Source organism: Cervus canadensis, chromosome 6, assembly GCF_019320065.1.
Source record: "Cervus canadensis isolate Bull #8, Minnesota chromosome 6, ASM1932006v1, whole genome shotgun sequence".
Lineage (NCBI taxonomy): Eukaryota > Metazoa > Chordata > Mammalia > Artiodactyla > Cervidae > Cervus > Cervus canadensis.
In genome coordinates, this window is record NC_057391.1 from 10,130,384 (window position 1) to 10,155,661 (window position 25,278).

General features: G+C 48.5%; 1 protein-coding gene across 1 annotated transcript in view; it reads left to right on the forward strand.

Annotated features, from left to right (window-relative positions):
• THBS4 (thrombospondin 4) overlaps positions 1-23,999 on the forward strand; it is a 54,381-nt gene extending 30,382 nt beyond the window's left edge. The window contains exons 8-22 of the mRNA XM_043470764.1: positions 1,288-1,425; positions 3,664-3,732; positions 6,246-6,398; positions 9,406-9,510; positions 10,083-10,190; positions 10,496-10,655; positions 12,073-12,191; positions 13,065-13,117; positions 15,717-15,910; positions 16,791-16,969; positions 19,215-19,263; positions 19,361-19,557; positions 20,151-20,323; positions 23,081-23,220; positions 23,776-23,999. Of these exons, the coding sequence (XP_043326699.1) occupies positions 1,288-1,425; positions 3,664-3,732; positions 6,246-6,398; positions 9,406-9,510; positions 10,083-10,190; positions 10,496-10,655; positions 12,073-12,191; positions 13,065-13,117; positions 15,717-15,910; positions 16,791-16,969; positions 19,215-19,263; positions 19,361-19,557; positions 20,151-20,323; positions 23,081-23,220; positions 23,776-23,837 (1,899 nt within the window). The 3' untranslated portion in view covers positions 23,838-23,999. The remainder of the gene's footprint in view (positions 1-1,287; positions 1,426-3,663; positions 3,733-6,245; positions 6,399-9,405; positions 9,511-10,082; positions 10,191-10,495; positions 10,656-12,072; positions 12,192-13,064; positions 13,118-15,716; positions 15,911-16,790; positions 16,970-19,214; positions 19,264-19,360; positions 19,558-20,150; positions 20,324-23,080; positions 23,221-23,775) is intronic.
• Positions 24,000-25,278: the final 1,279 nt, after the last annotated feature.

Here is a 25,278-nt window from a genome sequence, read left to right on the forward strand (position 1 = left end):
TGATTTCTTCAGGCTTCCTCAATGGAGGAGTGAGAGGAATCTCAAACCAACAAGACCTTTTGAGGAGGTCCCATAATCTGTGAGTAACCAAATGTGCCCAGAGACAGAGCCAGAAAGACACATACGGCAAATACAGGCTGTTTTGGCCAAATGGCAAAGCCTCTGACAGAGATTGTTTCAGGACTATAGTTATCCAGTCACTGGTCCAGTCTCAACGCAGTGTTCGTAACCCGTGGCAAGGCTGACCCAGCTTGTGCCTTTGTCCTTTCATCAGGGCAGAGGAGGGCTTCCCTGGTGGCTCAGATGGTAAAGAATCTACCAGCAGTGCAGGGGAGTCAATGCACAGGATTCAAGCACTGGGTCAGGAAGATCCCCTGGGCAAGGGAATGGCCACCCACTCCAGTATTCTTGCCTGGAGAATCCCATGGACGGAGGAGCCTGGCAGATTATAGTCCACGGGGTCACAAAGAGTCGGTCACAACTGAGCAACTAACTCTTTCACACTTTCGGGCCAGAGGAAGGCTGGAAGGAGCCTAGCTTATGTACAGGCATCCTACAGACTTGTGGTAGCCGATTACCTCCCCAGGTAGTAAGCAATTAAAATGATTTCTAGTTATCCCTCCTTTGGAAGAGCATCTGCACATGTTTCACAGAACTGCATGTGGATCTTATCTGTGAACTGGAATTTTCCTTCTTTTGAAAGGGCAGGAAGTGGTCATGTTTTTTACATTAGTCGAAGTGGTTTAAAAAAAAAAAAGAATGAATCTCCTAGACTGTGAGAGCCTTGAAATAGCCATGGGCTTCATAGGGTACAAAGTCAGTAACAGCCCCTGATGAATCACATCTTACTGAAGAAATGACAACTGCCCTGGCTTGATCTTCTCAAGGTCTTTTTCTTTGAGTAGTTGCTTTAATAATGCCTTTGGACTCAATGTCCACCTGACAAGTGGTCCAGGAGCATTTTTCTCTCCCAGACATTTTTAAATTCCAAGTTAGAATATCAGGGAGTTTGCCCTGGGAGGTAGACTGGTTAACATTAGGACCCTTTCCACTCAGCTGTGCTTCATTCTATACTATAGTGAAGCTCACAACAAGGCAACCTCCAGGCCATGTGGGTCAGGGATTCTGTGAGTCACTATGAAATTGGAAGCCTTTATTGCCTTTGATCATTTCAGCCACCAAAAAATGGATAGTTAAGTGATTCCACAAGTTTGTGCAAAGAGACGAATGGACATTTGAGCGTGTGTTCTCTGTGTGGCTACAGGCTGAATTTTTGTTTCTCTCTAGTGCAAATACCACCCCTGCTACCCTGGCGTGCGCTGTGTAAACCTGGCTCCTGGCTTCAGATGTGATGCCTGCCCGGTGGGCTTCACGGGGCCCATGATGCAGGGCGTTGGGATCAATTTCGCCAAGACAAATAAGCAGGTGGGCTGAAGTGGTGGTCTTTTGATCTTTAATCGCCAACAGGAAACCTTTGGTTCGTTCCCATCTCTTTTCCATTCCACAAGGGCGTGTGGAATGTCCTCAGGCGCTATGGGCACATTAGCAGGCTTTTCCAACTCATTTCTGGATATACATGTCCATAAAGGCTGGTGAGGGGCCAGCTAGTCAACTGGGATCATCGAGTATCTTTAGAAAAGCAGTGAAGGCAGTAAAACTGGATATGTGCCTGGATCCGGGCTTATTTTGTCGGTAGCCGTTTGAACGATTAGTGACACAATAACTTAAGAACTGGGGAGACAAATAAAAGCTTTGAAAAATTAGGTCACTTCTATAGAGTCATTGTTGCTGATCAGAAGCTGTTTTAGAGATGAGAGGATTTCAAGAGTAGAAATAATCCCTCGGGGAAACCCCCCTTCCTTCTTATACCAGCCATAAATTGCCAAAAATCTCTTGAGCAGTTTGTGACAGTCTCCATTTATTTCCCGATGTTCTACTATATCCTGGTCATTATTTAACTAACTGACTATGAAATTCTTTCTGATGTATTCAGCACTTAAAAATGGTTGGTCTATAAATATATTTTACTACCTTAGGGAAATTATTAGCTTTGAAGAGGACAGAGGTTCATTATTTCCTAGCTGCCTATCAAAGAATTCTAGAGGGCATCATTTTTCAGGCTGGAAAAAGGAACCAAGCTAGACACACAGGGATGGCAAGAAGTCATTAGAGTAATGACCTAAAGCTTTATTTCCTCTTCTGTAAAGACAGAATTGTCAAGACTAAGCCAAGGGAAACAGACGAAAAGAAATAGAAGGTGCCTTATGTCAGCTAGGAAGGAGCCCTTCCAGTGGATTTCCAGTATGGCAGAAGGAACTCTAGTCGAAGGGAGCCAACTTGCTAACATTTAACAATAAATTTTAATGCATGACCAATATCAAAAGAAATACAAGGAAATGTGCAGGTTCTAGAAGCAAAGTGGGAACTCAGACTCAGAGCTGTGGATGGAAGCTGATGCCACAGCAGCTCATGGGGGATGGGAGATGGGTATAGGCCCCCCAAATGGGACACTGGGGTTCATGCACTATGTGGGTATAGCAGATACTTTTGGAAAGACCTGGTACCCCTGAAGAAAGCCAGAAGCCTCAGAAAGCTACCCTCCTCCTTACAAGGAGATGAAAAAACTTCCCTAGCCACCCCCCTGCAAAGCAATAGGAAGCTTGATGTCAGTTTTGGGAAATGGTTGACAGCAAATCATGGTTCCCGACAGCAAATCAAAGCTCCGAGGTTGCACAACATAAAGTCGTGAGCTCTGAATCTGTGTTACAGATTGAATGCAGAAACAAGCCCCAAAATTGACATAAAAATTAGCCTTAGAGCAGTAAAATCCCCAGGGCCCTGGCTGATACCACTTTGTGAAGAGACTCCAAAACTTAGGGCCCATGGGACACTCTCAAGCAAAAGCAAGGCCACTAAGAATACACTTATAAACAAAAATGTAATTTATATAAAGAAGCTACCCTAAGGAGATATGACAAATATAAAATGAGTTCAGAAGGAGAAAAAGGAAAAAATAGATACCATAGTTAAGGGATAGGGCAATGCGGAAAAAATACATGTAGTCAGGTTTGAAAAAATAACCAAGTAAAATTTATTCAGTGAAAAATATAATAACTGACATAAAAAATAAAATAGATGAGCGAAACAGCTAGCAGGGAATTTATTGTCTACAAGGTATATCTAAGGAAATCGTCTGGAATATAGCACAGAGAAAGAAAAATATGGAAAACAGGGATGAGAAGTTAAGAGTCAAAAGAGATTAAGAAAGTCTAATATTTGTTTAAGTGTAGTTACAAAGAAGGAACAGAAGGAACAGGAGCAGAGGGGAACTAGGGGTTTTTCAGAACTGAGTAAAGATAGAAATCCTTGGGTAGAAGAAGTGCATGAGCCCCAGGCAGGGTAAAGTGGAACCTTCCTGAGGTTGTGGAGCAGATTAATCATGTTAAGTTTCTGAACAACTTTAAATACCAGGGAGTCAACTATCACTTGGCATTAGGTTGAGCCCAGACCAATGCAAACACAGGGAGATGGCTAAAACAGTGCTCTGATGACCAGCCACTCTGAAAGTCCATGTTGTCGCTTCAACCAAAGATGTCAGAACAAAGCAAAATGTATTTGCCTGTCTACTTAAACAGTGTGCCTCTTTCAACTCTTCCACACTAGGTTTGCACTGATATTGATGAGTGTCGAAACGGAGCATGTGTTCTCAATTCTATCTGTATTAACACTTTGGTAAGTATGTTTCATGGCTCTTATTATTGATGACCAGTGATTAAAACAAGTGTGTATCTATAAATCATAACCCCAGGGCAGTAGAGAACATATGGGCGTAATATATTTGATTTGCAAATGAGGATAAAAGTTTGTGCTGAGGGGCTTCTCTGGTGGTCCAGTGGTTAAAGCTCGACACTTTCATTGCAGGGGATGCAGGTTCAATCCTTGGTTGAGGAACTAAGATCCCACATGCTATGCAGCATGGCCAAAAAATAAAAAGTTTTGTACTGAAAAAGGTTTTACTGTAAGAGTAATTGATAAGTAATTCTTTATATAAGAATAACTTTATAATGGAATTCCCTGACAGTCCAGTGGTTAGGACTGTGTGTTTTCAATGCTGAGGGCACAGGTTCAGTCTGTGGTCTGGTAACTAAGATCTCACAAGCAAGAGTAGCATGTCCAAAATATTAATTTTCAAAATGCCAAACTTGTTCTTTATCATCTCTCAAAGTTGCAGTGTTGGGCTTCTTCTGGACGAGTGTTTATTTAATAAAATATTATCATTCTTATATTTTTTTAAATAGGAAGAGGTTCTTAGTTTGTATTTATAGTTCAGTATTCCAGAATAGGCATTTTACTGGTGACAATTCCCAAATGGTATTCATTGTTTTTACAGAACTTCTCAAAAGTCATTTGTATTAAATTAAACTGCTTAACACTTAGGGGTCTAAATTTTAACTCTTTGGAAAAGGGTTTTATTTCTGGAAGTACCTGTTGACTCTTTCCAAGGTGATAGATGTAGCCGAGTAGACTGTAAGGAAAGAACTAGTGGCTTCAGCTACTGCTGCTTCTCGCTTCCCTGGTGGTTCGGCGGTTAAAAAAAAATCCACCTGCCAGTGAAGGAGATGTGGGTTCAATCCCTGGGTCAGAAGATCCCCCTGGAGGAGGAAATAGCAACCCACTCCACATACTCTTGCCTCAGAAATCCCATGGACCGAGGAGCCTGGTGGGCTACAGTCCATGGGGTCGGAAAGAGTCAGACATGACTGAGCAACCAAACAACAATATCACTGCTTCTCACTTAGAGTATGTTCCTGGGAAAGGTTTGTAATCTCTAGGTTCCTAGTTTCCTTATATGTCAAAGCATTTTATAAATATTGCCATTTATTTTAATCCTTACAACAATCTGTCGGTAGGCACTATCATTATTCCCATTTTACAGCTGAAGGAACTGAGGCACAGTAAAGTGAAATAATTAGGCGAAGACCACACATGTCCAGTTCACCTGCAGAACCGTTTTTATTCACGACTCTGCCTGCTAATATACTGGGACTTACTGCTTCTTAGCTTTTTACCAGGAGAAAGCTAGTCTGCAGAAATAGATCTGGGAGACACTGACATGAAGGTAATAACTAAAGCCACCCCAGGAGAAGAAAAGTAGGCAATGGAATTGTCTAGAAAGTAGAACTCTAGAGAACCTCAAAAATGAACAAGTAGGCGAAGGAAGATGAGCAGAGGAGCAAAGAAGAGGGGAGAAGTGACCAAAGGCCATGGTCCAGGGAGGCTAACAGGCCAAGAAATATCACTGGAGGGAATTTCCTGGCAGTCCAATGGTTAGGTCTCTTCCAGGGCCTGGGTTCAATCCCTGGTTAAGGAACTAAGATCCCACAAGCCCTGTGGTGCAGCAAAAAAAAAAAAAGGAACTTCCTTGGTGGTCCAGTGGCTAAGACTCCATGTTCCCAATGCAGAGGGCCTGGGTTCTATATCTGGTCAGAGAACTGGATCCCACATGCCACAACTGAAGATCGTGTATGCCACAGCTAAGTCCCTGCACAGCCAAATAAATATTTTAAAAAAATCACTGGAGAGCATCTTCTGCACTTAGTGATTAAGGAGTTGTGAGTGACTAAAATCACTGAATTGTATACTTTACATGGGTGTCTTTCACGGTATGTAAATTCTATCTTAGTAAAGCTGTCTTAAGAAAAAAGTCAGGCTTGCCTTGGAAGTGCTATCCCAATGGACCTGACAGCTCATTTGCCAGGTTTCTTCCACACCAGCCCACCTCATCAAAAATCCTCAGTGCTAGGCCACCGACATTTCTCTGTTCATCACTTGAGTTTTTTTTTTAAATGAACATTAAAAATTTTTTTCTAACTTGCCTTTTAACCAAGCCATATCCTTTGTCCCCAAAGTAAATTCTCTCTGTCCACCTCCCAGGACTTCATTAAGGTTTTCACCCCTTTCCTCCTGGCCCTCCACAGTGGAGCTGGCAAGACCAAGTGGCTCGCCGGCCAGCCTTCTTCTGCCTTTGGTTCTATCCTCTCATGTCTCTGTGGCTGGCTGTGGCTTCCAGTCTGCTAGTGTCTCCCTCAACATTCACACGATGTTATAAGACACACACAACAGAGGCCGGGATGGGGCTCACTTGGTCCTGGCATCATCAAGTCCACATACAAATAGACTCCATCATAGGCCCTTTGCTCCCAGGGCCGAGCCCCCAGCTCATCATCTCGCTCTGCTCCTTGCAGGGATCTTATCGCTGTGGGCCTTGCAAACCAGGGTACATCGGTGATCAGATGAGGGGATGCAAAATGGAGAGAAACTGCAGAGATCCAGAACTGAACCCTTGCAGTGTGAACGCCCAGTGCATCGAAGAGAGGCAGGGGGATGTGACGTGCGTGGTAAGTCATCTGCTACTTGCTTTGTTTTCCATCTTCCCTTTGAACCACCACCCATCTCTGGTTTCTGCTTGCTTCAGAGTAAAAGCACTCAAAAACGAAAGCAATTCCATCAAAATAAACGAAGGATGTGGTCATAACAGAGTCAGCTGAAGTTTTGGGGGAGCAATCTGAAGTCACCTAACCATCAGCCACCTTTGCTCTCTTGGCCGTGGGTCAATACCATCTTCTTGGGCATGTTGGTGGTGGAGCCCCAGCTCCCATACACCCTTTGTGGGAGGCCCAGGAGGTGAGCCCCAGGATCGGGGGAGACGCCTTCCCTCGACTAGTCCCTCAATAAGCTGCTGGTTTTCATGAGCACACTGCCCTTCCTCGTTGTCCTCGCCCCGAGGACGTCCAGTTTCCAAGTCTGGCCTAACACTCCAGGAGATGAACTGCCCTGGGAGTGAAGCCTCCATCTTCCCCAGCACCCGCTGTTCTCTGCCCGTCTCTGCCAGGCTCAGGAGGAGCTGCTCCTCCTTCCGTGCATCTCCTGGCCCAGAACCGCCTGGGGAGGGGAGGCCGGGGAAGAGGGCAGAGCACTTCAGCCTCACGAGGGTCTCCCACCACTCAGGTGTAGGGCGGGCCCTTGGTGAGGAATGGAGCTTGTTACTGCCATCTGTCCCCAAACCCCCAGCCCCAGAGTCCTGGGACGGGAGTGGGGGGCTTCTCAGTTCAGTTCAGTTCAGTTCTAGACATGGCTAAATAATCCATCTTCAGCTGTTCACTTCCTCCTTCCTCCCCGGGGATCAGGCCCCTTAGAGACTGGTGTAGCAGTCAGCCTGAACAGCAGGATGGATTCTGGGAGACTTCTCCCTTCTTCTTCATACCTCGGACTTCTTTACTTTTTGTTCTCAAAGTTTTCTACTGTGAGCACATGGCTTTCAAATAGGACGAATGAGGAGAAGCAAAACCAAGTTAAAGAAATAACTGTAATGCCATGCCCTCTCTCCAGTGGTATAAGTAATTTGTACAAGGTACTGACGAGGGAACAAGCTGGGTTGAAGGGGGAGAAAAAAACCAACGATTTCTTTAATTCCTATCAGTGGGGCATGTTTATTCCCATTGAGAGGCAAGCATATATCTATGTTTAAGTCCTCATCTTTTGTGAACAAATTAACGATTCCCCTGGGATGGTGGGTGATGGGGCTCTTAATGTGTTTTTGAATTTGTAATAAGGCACAGCGACAGATGGTGAAGGATTAATACACTTGGAGTGACTACTAAAATAATTTAATCTGTCAGAAACTGGCTCATTAAAAACGTATTTGTTCCTAGAGGAAATTTTTTCTTCATTAAAATGAGTCAAGGACGATACCCCCATGGCTGTACTTTCCAGGCCTTCTAAAGGCCCTGCTGAAACAACTGAACGGAAATAGGGGTAGTTACGGGAGGGGTGTCTTTGGAACCCTGCCTTCCATGCTTCTGGTTGCAGAAGAGGGGTGCACGTGATTGAGAAGAGACAGGCTGCAGCCTAGGAAGTCACTGGTCTTAAATCACCTTATTTTGATTAATGAGGGCAGGAAATTTAACATTAACTCATGTCAAGTTTCTTTTCCCTTGGCCCTGACTCTGCTCTCCAGACTCTCACCCCACCTCTGTCCCCCCACCTCACTGGTTCCTTGTCACTTGCCAGGCCCCCTTGTCCCTTGTTCCTTCTTCTGTTCTACCTGTCCCTTCTGGTCCCTATCCTGCCCCTGGGCTGAGCTCCCAGCTACCACCTCACACCCCGGACACCCTTCTGGAATGATTGCCTTTCTCTTAGGTTTATCATTCATCTTTTAAGCAGGCCCACTAGGATATGGATATGAGGGGGATAACTCATGTTAACCAAATACATATGGCAGAAGACATTGAACTGGGACAGTCTTGAGTTCAAGTCCCAGCCCTGAGACCTTGGGCAAGGGACTTCGCTGCTCTAAGTTGACTCTTTTGTAAAATTGGGTAATGATGACCTTGCACCATCACTGTAAGGACTGGAGAAAATGCCTATAGAGTCTGGTCTGGAATAGCTGTTAACTTTAATGCCTATTCTACTAGCAATGAAGGCTTTCTCTCAGCAGCTGGTGGTGGCAGAGAACTTGGGTAGACTTTTTCAGAAAAATAGAGAATGCACAGACCCAGCAATACACCTGTGGGAACCTTCTCCTGTTACGGGATATGAATAGAGGTTAAGCACCTTGAAAGGTTCCCCGCATGGTGGAAGATGATCTAGAAGACCATTAGATACAGAGATACGGCGCCAGGATGATAAGCAAAGTGCCTCAACAGCCTCTCTCCCCATGTGTGCATTTATTTCCCCTGGAGAATGTTTTGACAATAATCCCAAATTACAAATATTAATACAAATAAATACCCTTTGAACCAGGAATTTCACACTAAGAAACCAGAAGGTCAAATATACTGGAATTTGTCAAATGTGCAGAAGGACAAATTTACTAGAATTCTTTGTGGCAGCATTGTATGCAATAGAAAAAGTTTTTAACGACTTGACACCCACCAGTAGGGGACTGGTTGAATTAAGGTGCATGCATTCCAATTTATGTATAATACATCTGCATGCAGTGATATGGACAGAGTCCCAAGATGTAATGTTAATTTTTAAAAATCAAGGTGCAGAGTAGTATATGTGTGTGCTACCAGTTGTGCTAAAGGACAAAAAAAAGGAAAAGAATATATGTTTGCTGGTCTCTGCCCAGCGTGTCTCTGAAAGGATTCATAAGAGTGAATTGCCTGGATTCCTGAGCCCAGGAGCAGAAGGAACTTTCACTCTGCCTTTGTATCTTTTGAATTTTGAACCATTAGACTACAATATTCAAAACACAGCTTAATAGTTTTAAAATCCTACCAACAAAGCCTCCTGGCTCTGGGCCCTCCCTCTGGGCCTGTGCACAGGAGCAGAGGCCCTTGTAAACCCCAGCCTCCCACCAGGCTCAACGCCTGGGCTCTTGACAGGCTTTTGTCTTCACAGTGTGGGGTCGGCTGGGCTGGGGACGGCTACATCTGTGGAAAGGATGTGGACATTGACAGTTACCCTGATGAAGAACTGCCATGCTCTGCCAGAAACTGCAAAAAGGTGAGGGGGACGAGCAGGAGAAACACGTTCACACACATGCAAGCACATATACAGACTCGCTCTGTGACTTTCCAAAGCCTCATCTTATATGGGGGAGAGGTTCTGTGGGTTCCATTCAGAATTGTATTTTTAAAGTAGCTGCATCTCAATGTAGCAAAACGGCCATTGACAGTAAAGTCAGATAGGTATAGAGTGTGTTGAGGTCAGAAAGTTTTTGACTTAGATGGAGATGGGGTGGGGAAATGGGGAGAAGTTGGTAAACGGGTACAAATTGTCCATTATGAGGTGAATAAGATCTGTGGATCTAATGTAGTTAACACTGTATTGTATGCTTGAAATTTGCTAAGGGTAGAACTTACATGTTCTCAGCAAAATAAAGATGGGGATAAATATGTGAGGTGACAGATACGTTAATAAACTCAGTGGAGGAATCACTTCACAATAGACACATGTATCAAATCATCACATTATACATTTTAAATGTCTTGCAATTTTGTCAGTTAAAATACCTCAATAAAGCTGAAAAAAAGACAAACGTAGATGTCCCCCTGAGCTGTGTTTCTCCAACTTAGGACAACTGCAAGTATGTGCCAAATTCTGGCCAAGAGGATGCAGACAGGGATGGCATTGGAGACGCCTGCGATGAGGACGCTGATGGGGACGGGATCCTGAATGAGCAGGTAGGCACCTGCTTTGCTGGGAGGGCCTGGGAATGGCCAGAGGTGGTAGAGGAAAGTCCGTGAAGTTCACTGTTTATATGAATCATCCCAAATGTCCGTTTCCACGCCTGTGTTTCCACGGCACTGTAACTTTTTATTCTGAGATTCCGAAATGTTTAAAATACAAAACTGAGGAGCTTTGCCCACCTGAGGTCTGACATCTCATGCCTGTGGCAGGGGGGTGGGGTGGGAGGAGGTTGACTGGCATCCACCACAGGACCAGGCACACGGGGGTCTCAGTCAATGTCGGTCTCGGGATCCTCTAGGATAACTGTGTCCTGACCCACAACGTGGACCAGAGGAACAGTGACAAAGACATCTTTGGGGATGCCTGTGATAACTGCCGGAACGTGCTGAATAACGATCAGAAAGACACCGACGGGGATGGGAAAGGCGATGCCTGTGATGACGACATGGATGGGGACGGTGGGTTTGCCTCGCTCAGTCTTTCCCTCAGGACCTATCTGTGCTTTTCTCCTTGTTCTCTCTTAGGAGCAGGAATAGAATGACTGACTCTGAAGGCCTTCCTGCTCTGGGTGGTTTTACACAGCCTGAGCCTGGGGGACCCCAGGTCCACTTATTTTTGTCTACTTATTTCTCCCATGTTTAATAATCTTGATGCTCCAGGAACGCGACGTCATTGCCAGAAGCTGTAGGAATCCCTTCAAGCAATGTCTTGTCAAGGCTGTGTCTTTGGAGGACATCTGTCTTCTCAGACTACAGCTTCCTCCCTCCCACCATCCTTCTCAAGTGTAAGAGCCTGAGAAGTAGAAGATTGAGGGAGAGGGGCGGAGCAGGGTCAAGTGCTGCAGCCGCAGGTCAGGCTCCTCACGCAGAGAATCAGGTCTTTTCCCAGAGAGTGGAAGGGGAGGTGGCTGCCATCAGCCAGCTCCAGGGTCCACTGAAGGGCCTCATACTTTGGTCTGTGTGAGTAGCATCCCTGGAGGACAGTTCTAGAGCTCCACAGGCCAGGGGGAAGGACATTTGTTTCTGTATAGCTCCCATAAAACATAGATGACTGTCATCAAAGTATAGGCTGGATCCGATCATTTCTGAAAAACATATCACATCACAGGACCTTGAAGGAATATCCTTTTAGAAATACACTATACCCACCAACACCCTACTCCAGAAAATCCACACCTCTCTAAAATGCAACCTTACCTTCTATAAGCCTTATAGCTGGTAAGCCAGCTCAGCAAAATGAACAGAAAAGGCCCTGAGTTGTAGCATTTGCATTTCCATGATGTAAATACCACTCCCACCATCCCTGGTTCCAGGGTACCAAGAGGAGATGACACAATTGAACAGGAAGCTGGGGAGAAATGATATGAGGGGCCTGGCTCCAGCCCATCACTGCCCAAGCCCTGGGTCCCTGGTAGTAACAGACCCACAAGCTCCTCCCTCCCCAGGGTTGGCCCTCTTGATGCCTCATTTGGTCACAGTGATAGCCCTCGACACCTTGGACAGATTCTAACTCACTGGATAAATGCCTCAAGTCACTGTTCGTTTTTGAGCCTGCCAGAATCCATCCTTTGATGTTACTTCAAGATAACTGCACCCCTGGAGAAGGGAATGGCTACCCACTCCAGTATTCTTGCCTGGAACATCCCACGGACAGAGGAGCCTGGGGGGCTACAGTCCATGGGGGTCACAGAGAATTAGACATGACTGAGCATGCACACACAGCAGATAACTGCTGGAAGAGGTGGTGCTCCCCGGGGATGGCCTGGGCAGATGCCACTCCCCGCGTGCTGGCCTGATGGTGACAGCCCCTGAGAGTCTGTGCTCCAGACCTTTCTGTGACGTTCGCCTGACTCAGGGAAGCATTCCTCTCTTGCAGGAATAAAAAACATCCTGGACAACTGCCAGAAAGTTCCCAATCGTGACCAAGAAGACAGAGACGGTGATGGGGTGGGGGACGCCTGTGACAGCTGTCCTGAGGTCAGCAACCCGAACCAGGTTAGTAGGACCCAGGGGAAGCTGAACCCCAGGCTGAGCGCCCCGTACAAAGATGCACATTAAGACCAGCGTCTGGAAGAACCCTGCAGAGCCCACCAGCCCCTTTTGCTGCTGCTGCCTTCCTCCTAACAGCAGAGGTGATACTGTTGGATACGTAGGCCTGGAGGTGATGGGAAGGAAACTGCAGGACATCTGGGGCCCTCTGACTCACCTCACAGGCTGTAGAGTCCCTCTGAGGTCAGTCATAGGAGTCTAAGGATGCCCAGAACAAGTTTTTTTTCCTGCTGAAAGGAAAATGTAATGGAAATTAACCATGGGGAGCCTCATGTCCGTTTTTCATCCCCAAACCCCTGTGTATGAACCTTTCAGATTAGGTTCAATCAGCGATGTGTAGTTTCTCTTCTCTCTTCCTCTTTCCTGTCTGGATCCTTGGGTCTGATGTATCACGTATTTTGAAAGTCCTGGGAAAGGGTCGTCATTGTTGCCCTCTGACTCACTCCCATTCTGGCTCCACTCCAAAATGCAGACGCAAAGCAAAACCTGCTTGCCTCATCCTCATGTCCGTGGTTGGCTCCCTTCCGACCCGTGCCAGAGGGCCACGCCTGCACCTGCCACCACACTGCCCCGGCGCCCTTTTCTAGTCAGCTCATCTGGTGTGTAGGCAGCTCATCCTTGGAGCTTGATATTTTGGAAGACTTTTTTGAAAATTCAGCATTGTGCCTACACCAATATGGTGTTGTCCTTTTGCAGTTTGCACCACCTCAGTTTCAAAGAAATAATTCCTGAGATCCAGTGATGATGGGCCAGGTCTGCCTTCTCCGGAACATTCTGTGCAGGCCTAGGGATAAATAACACATTCTGTTCCCTTTGCAGTCTGACGTGGATAACGATCTGGTTGGGGACTCCTGTGACACCAATCAGGACAGGTATGGCACGTCTCCCAACTGCATAGGACCAGATGAAAAATTCAGAGAGAGTTTCTCTCTCAGAGCTTTCTGCTGCTGCCATGCTTTGGGGGCTCTCTGGGTAGATTGAGTTGCCAGAGGAGCAATAGCTCTGTCTTTGATCAGGGTCACTGCACCTCTGTGGATGGGGGAGGTGACTGTATCAGGAGGGGCCACGAGGCACTCGAGCAACTGAGACTGTATCACAGGAGAGGCAGTGTGGCATCCCTCGTTAGAGATGGACTCTGGAGCAACACACCTGGATGGAAATCCCAGTTCTCCACTTACACATCAGCTAGCCTTACACAGCAGCTGCCCATCTCTCTGTGCCTCCATTTCCTCATCTGTAAAATGGGGCTGAAAGTGGAATGTAGCTCTTAGGACTATTGTGAAGGTTGAGTTAATTTTATGGAAAGTACATATCACAGTTTCTGTTGCATGGATATTAGCTCTTTTGCTATTACATATTCTTTCAGCTCAGGGAAGCGTCACCATCATCCCCAAATAGAGAGCTGCCAGTCTGCTGAGAGATCTTTGTGATTTCATTGTCTCTGGAATTTTTTCATTCAGTTTTCTTTTCTTGGGTGGAATTGTTCTATGCAAATGAATGTTGTCAGCCCTTTTAGTCCCACATAGATGGAGGCCTATATTAGGACAGAGAGCTGGATCAGATGCTATAAGAACATCAAAAACATAGACATGGGCAGCTCTGCTAGAGGCACCTGCAGTCCGAGACTCTGGACCCTGTCATCTCCGTAGGGAATCACAGGGGCAGCAGGACAGGGATGAGGGAGGGAAAAGGGTCTGAAAGGCAAAGGGAACAAGGTAGCTTCCCTCCTCAGCCTCTCCTAAGAGGCTGCCCTACAGCCAGCAGCGCTGAAGCCCAGCGTTGCTCACGGATTGACCCTGTCAAGCCCCATCTCCATCCACTGCAGAGTACATGCTGGCTCAGTGAACGTCAGCTTACTTCTCAGTCTGAGTCTCAGCTTCTTCATCTGCAAAGTAGAGATAATTGCATGCATCTTAAAAGTGATGGTGCAAATGAAAGATAATGTAGCTAAAGCTCCCAGCGCAGTACCGGCCCCTGGGTGACCTGCAGAAAATGGTAAGTGAGGTATTATTGTTCCCACAGCGTGAGGAGAGGCAAGTCCCTGACAGGCTGACACAGGACATCTCCGTTGTTGAGTGGAGGGTGGGACTGGTACCCTGACAACTTCCCTCGGTGATGAACATCACGAATGTTCCCTGTTGCAGGTCATCCTGCACTCTGATTGCCATCTGAGTGCTTTCTAAAATATCCTGTCCCACCACCCTCTAGAATTTGCCTAAAATAAATGACTCATTTGCTACATTTTAATTCCCACAGACTTGAGGACAGAAACTGCTTGGTTTTGCATAAAAACATTCAGGGCTATATGGCATGGCTGCTGACGGCAATAGCTCAGGCTTATGTTTTAGAAAACAGTCCTGCCACAGGCCCAGGAATCCCGCTGTTGGAGCCAACCTCACTTTCCCTGGGTCCCATCTGGGAAACTTGGCCTGAAGGGCATGCACTGGTCCCCGGCCTCCTTTTCCCACCCCATCGTGGGGGTAGTTGCTAGCCCAGGATGGGCCATGGATAGAACTGGTGAAAGGAATATCTGCTGTAATCCCGAGTAGCCATAGGAGGCCACTATCCACTCAGGGAAGCCTGGGGACAGGGCACACTCTTCCCCTGGTGGCCAGCAGGCCTGGGAAAAAATCGAGACTCAGAGACTGAAACGTATGTTGACGTCCACTTCTCCTTGTGCATTCACAGCTGAAGCTTCTCGGGTCTACTGGCCAGGCATGGTGAAGAGTATTAGAAAAGGAGACACCCCAGGGCCTCCCAAGGACCAGGCCCCTGGAAGTGGTTTTTCATGTATAAATATGTAATATGCACTGTCCTAATCAGCCTTTAGTCTTCAAGCCTGCGAGGCAGGCTGTTACTATCCGCGTGGTACAGAGGGGGATGCCGAGCCACGGGGCGCCACGTGTCGTGCTGGGGCCACGGGCAGGCGCATGGCTGAGCCAGGGCTCTCAGCCAGCACTTTGGCGCCCCCGCCCCTCCCTCGCTGCCCCTCCCTCGCTTCCCCTCCCAGAGTCTCTGCCAGGAATCGTAGTTGTGCCAGGGACTGAAAGGAGCATCTGGTCACAGAATCACAGAAATTGACCCTTATTTTGAATAGAAAAGATCTTGTTTTCAACAGGTCACGGAAGTAGGAAACGGTCTCTGAGGCCCATAAGGCAGCCTTATCTAAGGACCTGTGAAAGTCGCTCAGTTGTGTCTGACTCTGTGACCCCAAGGACTGCAGCCTGCCAGGCTCCTCTGTCCATGGGATCCTCCGGGCAAGAGTACTGGAGTGGGTTACCATGCCCTCCAGGGGATCTTCCCGACCCAGGGATCGAACCTGGGTTTCTTGCATTGCAGGCAGATTCTTTACCATCTGAGCCACCAGGGAAGTTTGATAAAAGACCAAACCCAAACTCCCCCTCCTAAAAACTGGCCTCCTCTTGTCCCCTGCTGAGCCGTGACATAGACCCTCCCTCCTTTCTCCCGCAGCGACGGAGATGGGCACCAGGACAGCACAGACAACTGTCCCACTGTCATCAACAGCGCCCAGCTGGACACTGACAAGGATGGGATAGGAGACGAGTGTGACGATGACGATGACAACGATGGCATCCCAGACCTGGTCCCCCCCGGACCCGACAACTGCCGGCTGGTCCCCAACCCTGCCCAGGAGGACAGGAACAGTGAGCGGGCTCAGTCTGGGGCTCCCTTCAGCCAGGCTCGTGGTGGCCCACCTCGGTCCGGGCCCTGCGTCTCTGGGCAGCCACCGCTCGTGTGGCCAGGAGAGCCCTGGGAGTCACCCGCCTCCAGCTGTCAGAGAAGGGCACAGCCCTGGGCTGAGACCACACGGGGCCGGGAAGCAACCAGGCGCTCCCCCTTGGGGCTTGTCCATACCTTTCACCAGGGTCCCAGCGGGAGCAGGAGGGAGAGGAGGCCAGAGCAGCACAGTCCGGGGTAGGGTTCACAGGCTCTGATGCCCTCAGGGGAGAGGTGTGCACAGAGCCGGAAGGGAGATGGCAGAGTTGTGAGCACGGTGGTAAGCGTGGTGGTGAGCTGGCAAGGGCATGCCCATGCCAAGTATTCAAATTCAAGTTTTAATACTAATACCATCCTGTTAGCTGGACAAAAGACACTCTGAGCTAGATTCAGCCTAAGGGTCACTGTAAATTATTCTGAGAGAGTGTCTGGTGGCCATAATTTCCCTGCTTTTTCTGTGTCATAGTCCAGACAGTACTGCAGACATTTGCTTATGTAAGGTCAGACTTAAGACCCACCTGTCAGTGAGATGCCTGTCCTAGAGGCCACCCAGGGTTTCTTGTCAGGTCAGCTTTGAACAGATACCCGCACGCTGCCGCTGGGACGTCCTTCTGACCACCTGCGGCGGGGTTCACCCACCCACCACGAGGACCCTGGGGCCGGCTCAGCCACAGCTGACTGCAGGGCTTCTCTCTCCACGCAGGCTGAGGACCTAGCCCTAGCTCTGGGCTCTCTTTGGCTCCTGCCACAGAGGGGGTGGCTTGGGGATGGTGGGCATTACCCAGCTCCCCTCCTCCATTCCCTCAGGTGACGGAGTGGGAGACATCTGTGAGGCCGACTTTGACCAGGACCAGGTCATTGATCGGATAGACGTGTGCCCAGAGAATGCAGAGGTCACCCTGACCGACTTCAGGGCCTATCAGACCGTGGTCCTGGACCCTGAAGGGGATGCCCAGATCGACCCCAACTGGGTGGTCCTCAACCAGGTGAGTGCCACGGGGCTGGCGATGGCTCCGCTTTGCCTCTCAACACAGGCTTCTTAAAACTGGTTTTTATTGGAGAGTGGTTGCTTTATAACGTCATTTTAGCTGCTGCTGTAGAGCGAAGCGGGTCACCCAGGCACACACACCCCTGCCTCTGGCCCTCCTTCCCAGGCGGTGTGAGTAGCGTTCCCTGAGCGGGCACACACACCCCTGCCTCTGGCCCTCCTTCCCAGGCGGTGTGAGTAGCGTTCCCTGAGCGGGCACACACACCCCTGCCTCTGGCCCTCCTTCCCAGGCGGTGTGAGTAGCGTTCCCTGAGCGGGCACACACACCCCCTGCCTCTGGCCCTCCTTCCCAGGCGGGTGTGAGTAGCGTTCCCTGAGCGGGCACACACACGCCTGCCTCTGGCCCTCCTTCCCAGGAGGTGTGAGTAGCGTTCCCTGAGCGGGCACACACACGCCTGCCTCTGGCCCTCCTTCCCAGGCAGGTGTGAGTAGCGTTCCCTGAGCGGGCACACACACCCCTGCCTCTGGCCCTCCTTCCCAGGCAGTGTGAGGAGCGTTCCCTGAGCGGGCACACACACCCCTGCCTCTGGCCCTCCTTCCCAGGCGGTGTGAGTAGCGTTCCCTGAGCGGGCACACACACCCCCGGCCTGAGCGGGCACACACACCCCCGGCCTCTGGCCCTCCTTCCCAGGAGGTGTGAGGAGCGTTCCCTGAGCGGGCACACACACCCCCGGCCTGAGCGGGCACACACACCCCCGGCCTCTGGCCCTCCTTCCCAGGCAGTGTGAGGAGCGTTCCCTGAGCGGGCACACACACCCCTGCCTCTGGCCCTCCTTCCCAGGCGGTGTGAGGAGCGTTCCCTGAGCGGGCACACACACACATCCCCTGCCTCTGGCCCTCCTTCCCAGGCGGTGTGAGGAGCGTTCCCTGAGCGGGTTCTCCCCAGTTCTCCGGTTCACACGCAGCACCACTGCTGTGTGGGTGTCAAACCCAGTCTCCCAGTTCCTCCCGCAGCACAGGCCCTCCTGAGAGAAGTGGGTTATTCAGAGGGTGCCGACCGTGAGCCAGGCGCTCTCCCACGTCGCATTTATTCCCCACAACAGTCCTGTTGACGGAGCACTTTAATCAGACTTATTTTACAGATGTTGAGCTCAAGTCTTACAAAGCTGGACTGATTGCTCACGGTAGCACGGCAGGTCAGCAGCTGAGATTGCTGGATTTGGGACCTAGGCAGTCTGACCCTAGACCCATGCCCCCAGTCTCTGCAGCAGGGGCTCCTGTGTGTTCGCCTCCTTGTGAAACTAAAGAAGGCAGGCACAGAGAGGCTTAGTAGATTTTCCAGTGTTACCCAGTGGGTCACTTTCATTAAAAAGCATGTGTATGTATTAATATACGACATTGGTTTTTCTCTTTCTGACTTCACTCTGTATAACGGGCTCTAGGTTCATTTACCTCAGTTCAACTGACTCAAATTTGTCCCTTTTTGTGGCTAGAAAAATGGTTACTGCTGAACCTATTTGCAGGGCGGGAGTAGAGAACAGACACAGAGAATAGACTTGTGGACACAGTGAGGGAAGAAGGTGGGACAAACAGAATAGCCCTGAAACATGTATTGCCATGTGTAAGGTAGATAGCTAGGGGAAGGTGCTGTATGACACAGCTCGACCCCATGTTCTGGCAGCCGAGGGGTGGGAGGAGGGCTCTGGGGTGGGAGGCTCAAGAGGGAGGGGACATATGTATACTTACAGCTGATTCATGTTGTTGTATGGCAGAAACCTGGAGAAGGAAGTGGCAACCCACTCCAGTATTCTCGCCTGGAAGATCTCATGGACAGAGGAGGGTGGCGGGCTACAGTCCACGGGGTCGCAAAGAGTCAGACACGACTTAGCGACTGAACAGCAACAACATGGCAGAAACCAGCAGTGTTGTAAAGCAATTATTCTCCAATTAAAACTTAAAAAAAAATTTTAAGTGTATGTTCTCTAATTAAGAGTCTATTGAGTCAACTCAAGTGACAGTTTTAGCAAAACTGTTTCTAGTCAGCATTGAAATTTTGTTTTGTTGAAAAGTATATGCTTTCTTTGAGCACATAACAAGATAGGGCAGTTCTTCAGATAGTGAAATCTTTACATGGAGCTCAGACATCACTGACTGCTCACCGGTGATGCCCGAGAATCTGAGCTTCCTGGAGCTTATTCCATCCCCTCTGAGGTTAATCTTAACTCCTGCATTTCTCTCTGCAGGGCATGGAGATCGTGCAGACCATGAACAGTGATCCTGGCCTGGCAGTGGGTATGTCCAGGGCCTCTGTCACTGCTTGTGTGGAATTCACTCTTTCCAGCTACCCGTGTGGTTTGTCTGTTTTTCTCATCTGTTTTGATCTTTACAGGGTACACGGCTTTTAACGGAGTTGACTTCGAAGGGACCTTCCACGTCAACACCCAGACGGACGATGACTATGCTGGCTTCATCTTTGGTTACCAGGACAGCTCCAGCTTCTACGTGGTCATGTGGAAGCAGACAGAGCAGACATACTGGCAGGCCACCCCGTTCCGAGCTGTCGCGGAACCTGGCATTCAGCTCAAGGTACTCATCTCCCTTTCTTCTAGGCCCTTCACCCTCTTAAATTCTGTGTTCTCCCATATGGCATTTATTCATTAAGAAATGGATGCATTTGTGCTCAAATTTGGGAACTCTGGAGCCCATCCAGGGGGCCATGTCTTCACTTCTCCGTAGGAGCTGCATGCTCCCCTCTGGGTGAGAACGTCCAACCCCAGAGGTAGGGAAGATTTAGGGGTACATCTTCGGGCACACTTCCCTTGGAAACTGACTAATGTGTTTCCTCGTTGTGGCCAGCCTTGTACAGGAGGGCTGGGAAGCTACGTCCGTCACTCCTGCTGGGAGGAAAGGCAGAGCTCAGAGCCCTCCTTGGCCAAATGTGGGGAGCGATGGGGCTTACAGCAGGGAAAGCAGGGACCAAGTTAGTGGAATACCAGCCAGTGCTGATTACTGAAGGTTGGGGATGACCACAGTAGAAATGGCATTTAAGTGTTTATGCCTTGTGTCCATATTCAAGGCTGCCAGGTTGCACCCATGAATCCCGACCCCATCACCACCCCAGGGATGTGGGATGCAGGTGTGGTCTGTGCATCTAAGACCTTGCTTGTGTCATTGTCCAGGCCGTGAAGTCCAAGACGGGTCCGGGGGAGCATCTCCGCAACTCGCTGTGGCACACAGGGGACACCAGTGACCAGGTCCGGCTGCTGTGGAAGGACTCCAGGAACGTGGGCTGGAAGGACAAGGTGTCCTACCGCTGGTTCCTGCAGCACCGGCCCCAGGTGGGCTACATCAGGTAGGCGCTGCACCCCCTCCTCCCACATCTCAGAGCCTTTGCTCCCCTGAGCAGACAGCTCCCGAGGGCGAGCCAGGACCTCAGGCTCCCAGAAAAGAGGTAGGAGGAGGACACCCCACTCAGACTGACCACCGGATGGTAAGGCCACACTGGGGGGTGGAAGGACCTTCTGTGGGGGAGGCCTGGGCACCAGAACAGTCTGCCCCCTGACCCGTGTGAGGCGAGACTGACTCTCTCATCCGCCCTCCTGTGTGGTCCCTCTGGACCCTGTATCACCACTTACCTCAACGTTTCATGCTGCAATGAGTCCCTCATGGTCTGATAAACTCCAGGAGAGCAGCACCCGTGTCTCATTTTATCTTGGTCTCCCCTGCGCCTGACATGGCAACGACACATACTACCCTGAGCACGAACTGACCCTCTTGTGAGCCCATGTTCTGCCTTATTTCCCTGTGAACAAGTGTTAGTTGCTCAGTCAAGTCCGACTCTTTGCAACCCCATGGACTGTAGCCCACTGGACCCCTCTGTTCATGGGATTCTCCAGGCAAGAATACTGGAGTGGGTTGCCATGCCCTCCCCCAGTGAATCTTCCCCACCCAGGGATCGAACGTGGGTCTCCCACATTGCAGGTAGATTCTTTACCATCTGAATCACAAGGGAAGCCCTTGAAACTTCCCTGTAGGACTGTTTAAAAAAACAAACACCTATTCTCAGAAGCTAGGATGTCTTAGAACCACATCTTTGACATGTAGTCAGTGTACTTTGGAGAAGAAAATGGCAACCCACTCCAGTATTCTTGCCTGGAGAATCCCAGGGACAGAGGAGCCTAGTGGGCTTCTGTCTATGGGGTCACACAGAGTTGGACACGACTGAAGTGACTTAGCAGCAGCAATGTACTTACTTTCTCATTCCTTAGACTTACAGATCCACACCAGCTTATGTAGCACTTCTGTAGGAAGGGGTGCTGATTGCATTTTCCTGACCGGGGCAGGAAAGCTGCCCAGTGGAAAAAAGGAAATCATGAAAGCTAATTCATACTTTGTCTTTCTTTGAGACTTTACACCAAATGTGATGTCTGTCTAGAGGGAAGTTGTCATATGCTCAGCCCTATTAAGCCGCATGCCCCTTTTTTTATAACAAATATTTTGAAATGCCGCCTCTTCCATCCCAAATGAAGTCATAGAAAATATTACCTATCTGCATGATTTTAAGGATCAATATGATCCCTAATGGAGAAATAAGGTTTGTAACAAAATCATGTAAGTGCTTGGACACAACCATAGCAGAACACACAGTGAGGTTGCCGCTGGCCCGTGTACCTAGAATCACTGCAGAGGTGATGTCCTGCTACAGGTGGTGTGTCGTGGACACAACGTGGTATTGCCAGCAGTGTTGTGAATTTCTAAAATAACGGACAGCTACAGAGAAGGACAAATATCGTATGATACCTCTTATGTGTGGAATCTAATGAAAGGGTACAAATGAACTTCTTTACAAAACAGAAGCAGTAGATGTAGAAAACAACCTTACGGTTACCGGGGGGACAAGGATAGATTGGGAGGTCAGAGCTGACATGTGCACATCGTTGTTTATAAAATAGATGATAAGGACCTAGTGTACAGCACAGCGGACTCTACTCCGTACTCTGTCATGTCCTTTGTGGAAAGAGCATCTAAAAAGGGTGGATATATGTATAACTGATCTACTTTTCTGCGCAGCGGAAAGTAAGACATTGTAAATCAACCATACTCCAATAAGATAAATAGTGAACCGCTTAATTTTTAAACAAGACAGTGAAGTACAGTTGACTTGAACAATTCAGGGGGTGGTTCCCAGACCTGCAATGGACAAAAATCCACAGATGCTCAAGTCCCATGGTCAGCCTTCTGTATCTGTGGTTCATATCTGCAGATTCAACTACCCGCAGATCATGTAGTGAAGTAGTATTTATGGGGAAAAAAAATCCACATATTAGTAGGCCCATGCAAACCTACATTGTTTAAGAGTCAAGTGTACTCAACAGTTTATCAGTTTACCTTGGAAAAAATCAGTTGATATTAGTGCAAAAATACTTGATATTCACAACTGAGTTGGGTTTTAAGCCCAGATAACTAGAAACAGGCCAAGGGTCTGTTCCTACCCACGGGTCTGGAGGAGCACCCCAAAGGTGTCTGGACGCAGGACAGGTTTTCATTGTTCTCTCCGGGGTCTTGTAAGCCACCCAGCATCCCTGCCTCCTGCCACTGAATGCCATGGTGACAGCCCAAAATGCCCCCACACATTTCTAAAATCCTGCTTAGGGAATGCTGTCCCTCCCAAGGAAAGTCATTGCTCCTGGATCCCACCAGTTGAGCGATATCATTCAGACCTAGGGAAGAGCAGTGGTTTTTAAGCATGATGTCTGGACAAGGCAACTCACTGCACAGGGAAGTCACAAAGCCTCTTGGTCCTGGGTCATATTGTGCTCTCTGACTCATGGGCGAGGACCCAGTGAGTTGGACTCAGTGCCCAGCCTCATTAGGCCTTTCAAGAGACAGAAGAAGGGCAGATGTGGACAGGTGGTCCTTGACCTCACGGATCTCCCAGTCTAGCAGGGAAAGAGGAAAAGAGCAAGGGAAGCACGGTCCAGGTCCGAGAAAAGTGGAAGATGAAACGGAGCAAGGACGTCGGTGGCCAGGAAGTGGGACCCCCTAAGTCTTCTGATGGGTGGTTCCCCCGACCTTGGTTTGAAACCCACTCCATCCGTGTTGTCCACAGGGTGAGATTTTATGAAGGCTCTGAGTTGGTGGCTGATTCTGGGGTCACCATAGACACCACCATGCGTGGAGGCCGGCTCGGCGTGTTCTGCTTCTCCCAGGAAAACATCATTTGGTCCAATCTCAAATATCGCTGCAATGGTAATGTACATACTTGTTACTGAATATTATTACTACTAGAAAAAAAAAATCAAACAATGCCAGCTTATTGTATAGCACACATCTCTCTCAGAAGCTGAAGGTCATGACACATATATTCCTGAAATCTGAGGGTCCCTTTGTGATCCAAGCAAAAGACAGAGCTCACGTTTCCTATTTGATAGATGAGATGGAACCCCAGAGAATTAAACTATTAAACTGCTTGGCTTTAGACATAGGGTTCTGTGAAAGATGGAGGCAGATTTAATTGAGAGGCAGCCTTCATTTTTATATAGCTCAAACATAATCATAAACTCAAAACCCATTCTGCCTGCTCATTTTCTTTTGGCCTGTGAATGACGCTTCTGGGCTTTAAGCCAACAGTTCACAAAGCAGCCTGAGGTAGAAAATGGCTGCGGGGTTGGGGGGGTTGGGGGTGGTTCTTTGGGGGCTTGTTGGGCGGGCTGACAGCGACCCCTGCAGGCTGCCTCCCAGCTCGAGGTGCGCTAGGGCTAGAGGGAGCCTTCCTAATGCCCCTGTACCTGTCCTCCTTTGCAGACACCATCCCAGAGGACTTCCAAGAATTTCAGACCCAGAATTTTGATCGCCTGGATAAATAAACGGAAGACGCAATCCGTAACTGCTTTTCCAAACACTAAAGTCATATATTTTTTAACTTCCTACAACTTTCTTTGTATACAGTGTGGCTTTCTTTTTGCCCACGCAGATATACCAAACTTCTTATATGAATGTGGCAATAAAGAAGAGATAATTTCTAAAAACCATGTTACCCAGACATCACTTCCACGTGACTCAGGCTTTGACGGGGACTCTGCTGTTCTCTGCGGAGTCCACAGACAATTGCCAGGGGATCTTTTTTCTTCAGTCATGAGGTTGACCATGTACATCAGTCAGAAGGCTCAGGCCAGAGGTCTCACCTTCTGTTTCTTTCACAGAGAAGCCCGACAGTTCCATGCTCACCTCAGCAGCCTCCTTATTTGGGGTAGGGAACCTCAGAAACACTGCCCAGGGACACTTTCCTATGAAGACTTTTCCTGACCGATCCTGAGGCAAGTTTGTCCAATTCTTTCTGATACCCTCTCCACCCCACACGCCTTCCACCCGGACCTCTACCAGCACGTTCAATTGTGCTTTTTTATATATTTGGCTCCCCCTAGTGGAATGTCAGCTAATTGAGAATTAAAGGACCATGTCTTCCTATAATCTGTATAATCTGAATACCTGGTATGGAGATTTCCAGTCCATTTTTTGCTAGATGGTTGATTCTTAAGTAATAAGGACAATAATATACATGGACATGAGCCCTCCTTCAACTCAGAAAGCTGCTGACAACATACACTATCTATGGTGGTATCAGCAGCCTCACTGTATGTTCAGGACAGAAACTTGCCTGATTTTTGCACTAGTTTTTCTCCTGTTGCATTTGTAAGGCAAATGATCCAGGCCAATTTTTAAAATAAATTCCCTTAGATTTCTGTTTCAAGGAATACTGCTGGGCAGCAATATATTCTCCTATTCCAGAATTCCTGGAAATATCTTAAATCATAAATAAAGGATAAACACTGGCACAATCATTTTAGTATGATTTCAGTAGAAACTACAGTGGTATATGCATGACCGATACAAGATGTGGAGGATTTGGGGCCCCCTCACATGTAAAGCCTACAGGCATAGGTTGCTTCAAGTCAGGACTAGGATCTTCAATCAGGGTCTTCAGTGAGGGGACAGAGCTTAGGCCTGTCCACCAATCACCTGCTTGTTGACACTGTCTAATCTTGCAGGCGGATCCTGCTACAGGAGCCGCCTCCCAGGGTCTCAGGGCCACACTGCTATCATGACACATCTACAGATCTATCCCACTTCAAGAGAGCCCAGGAAGGAGAAGTAAATTAATATGGTTGGAGAATGTCATCTCTCAATCCTTCCCCCTTTTCCTTGCTTTTTGTATCTTAGCGAAAGGTTATTTCCTGAGCCCTTAAGACCTTCAGGAGCCCTCTGGCCCTCCTGGCTCTCCACCCAGTCTTTGGTATAGAGTATACC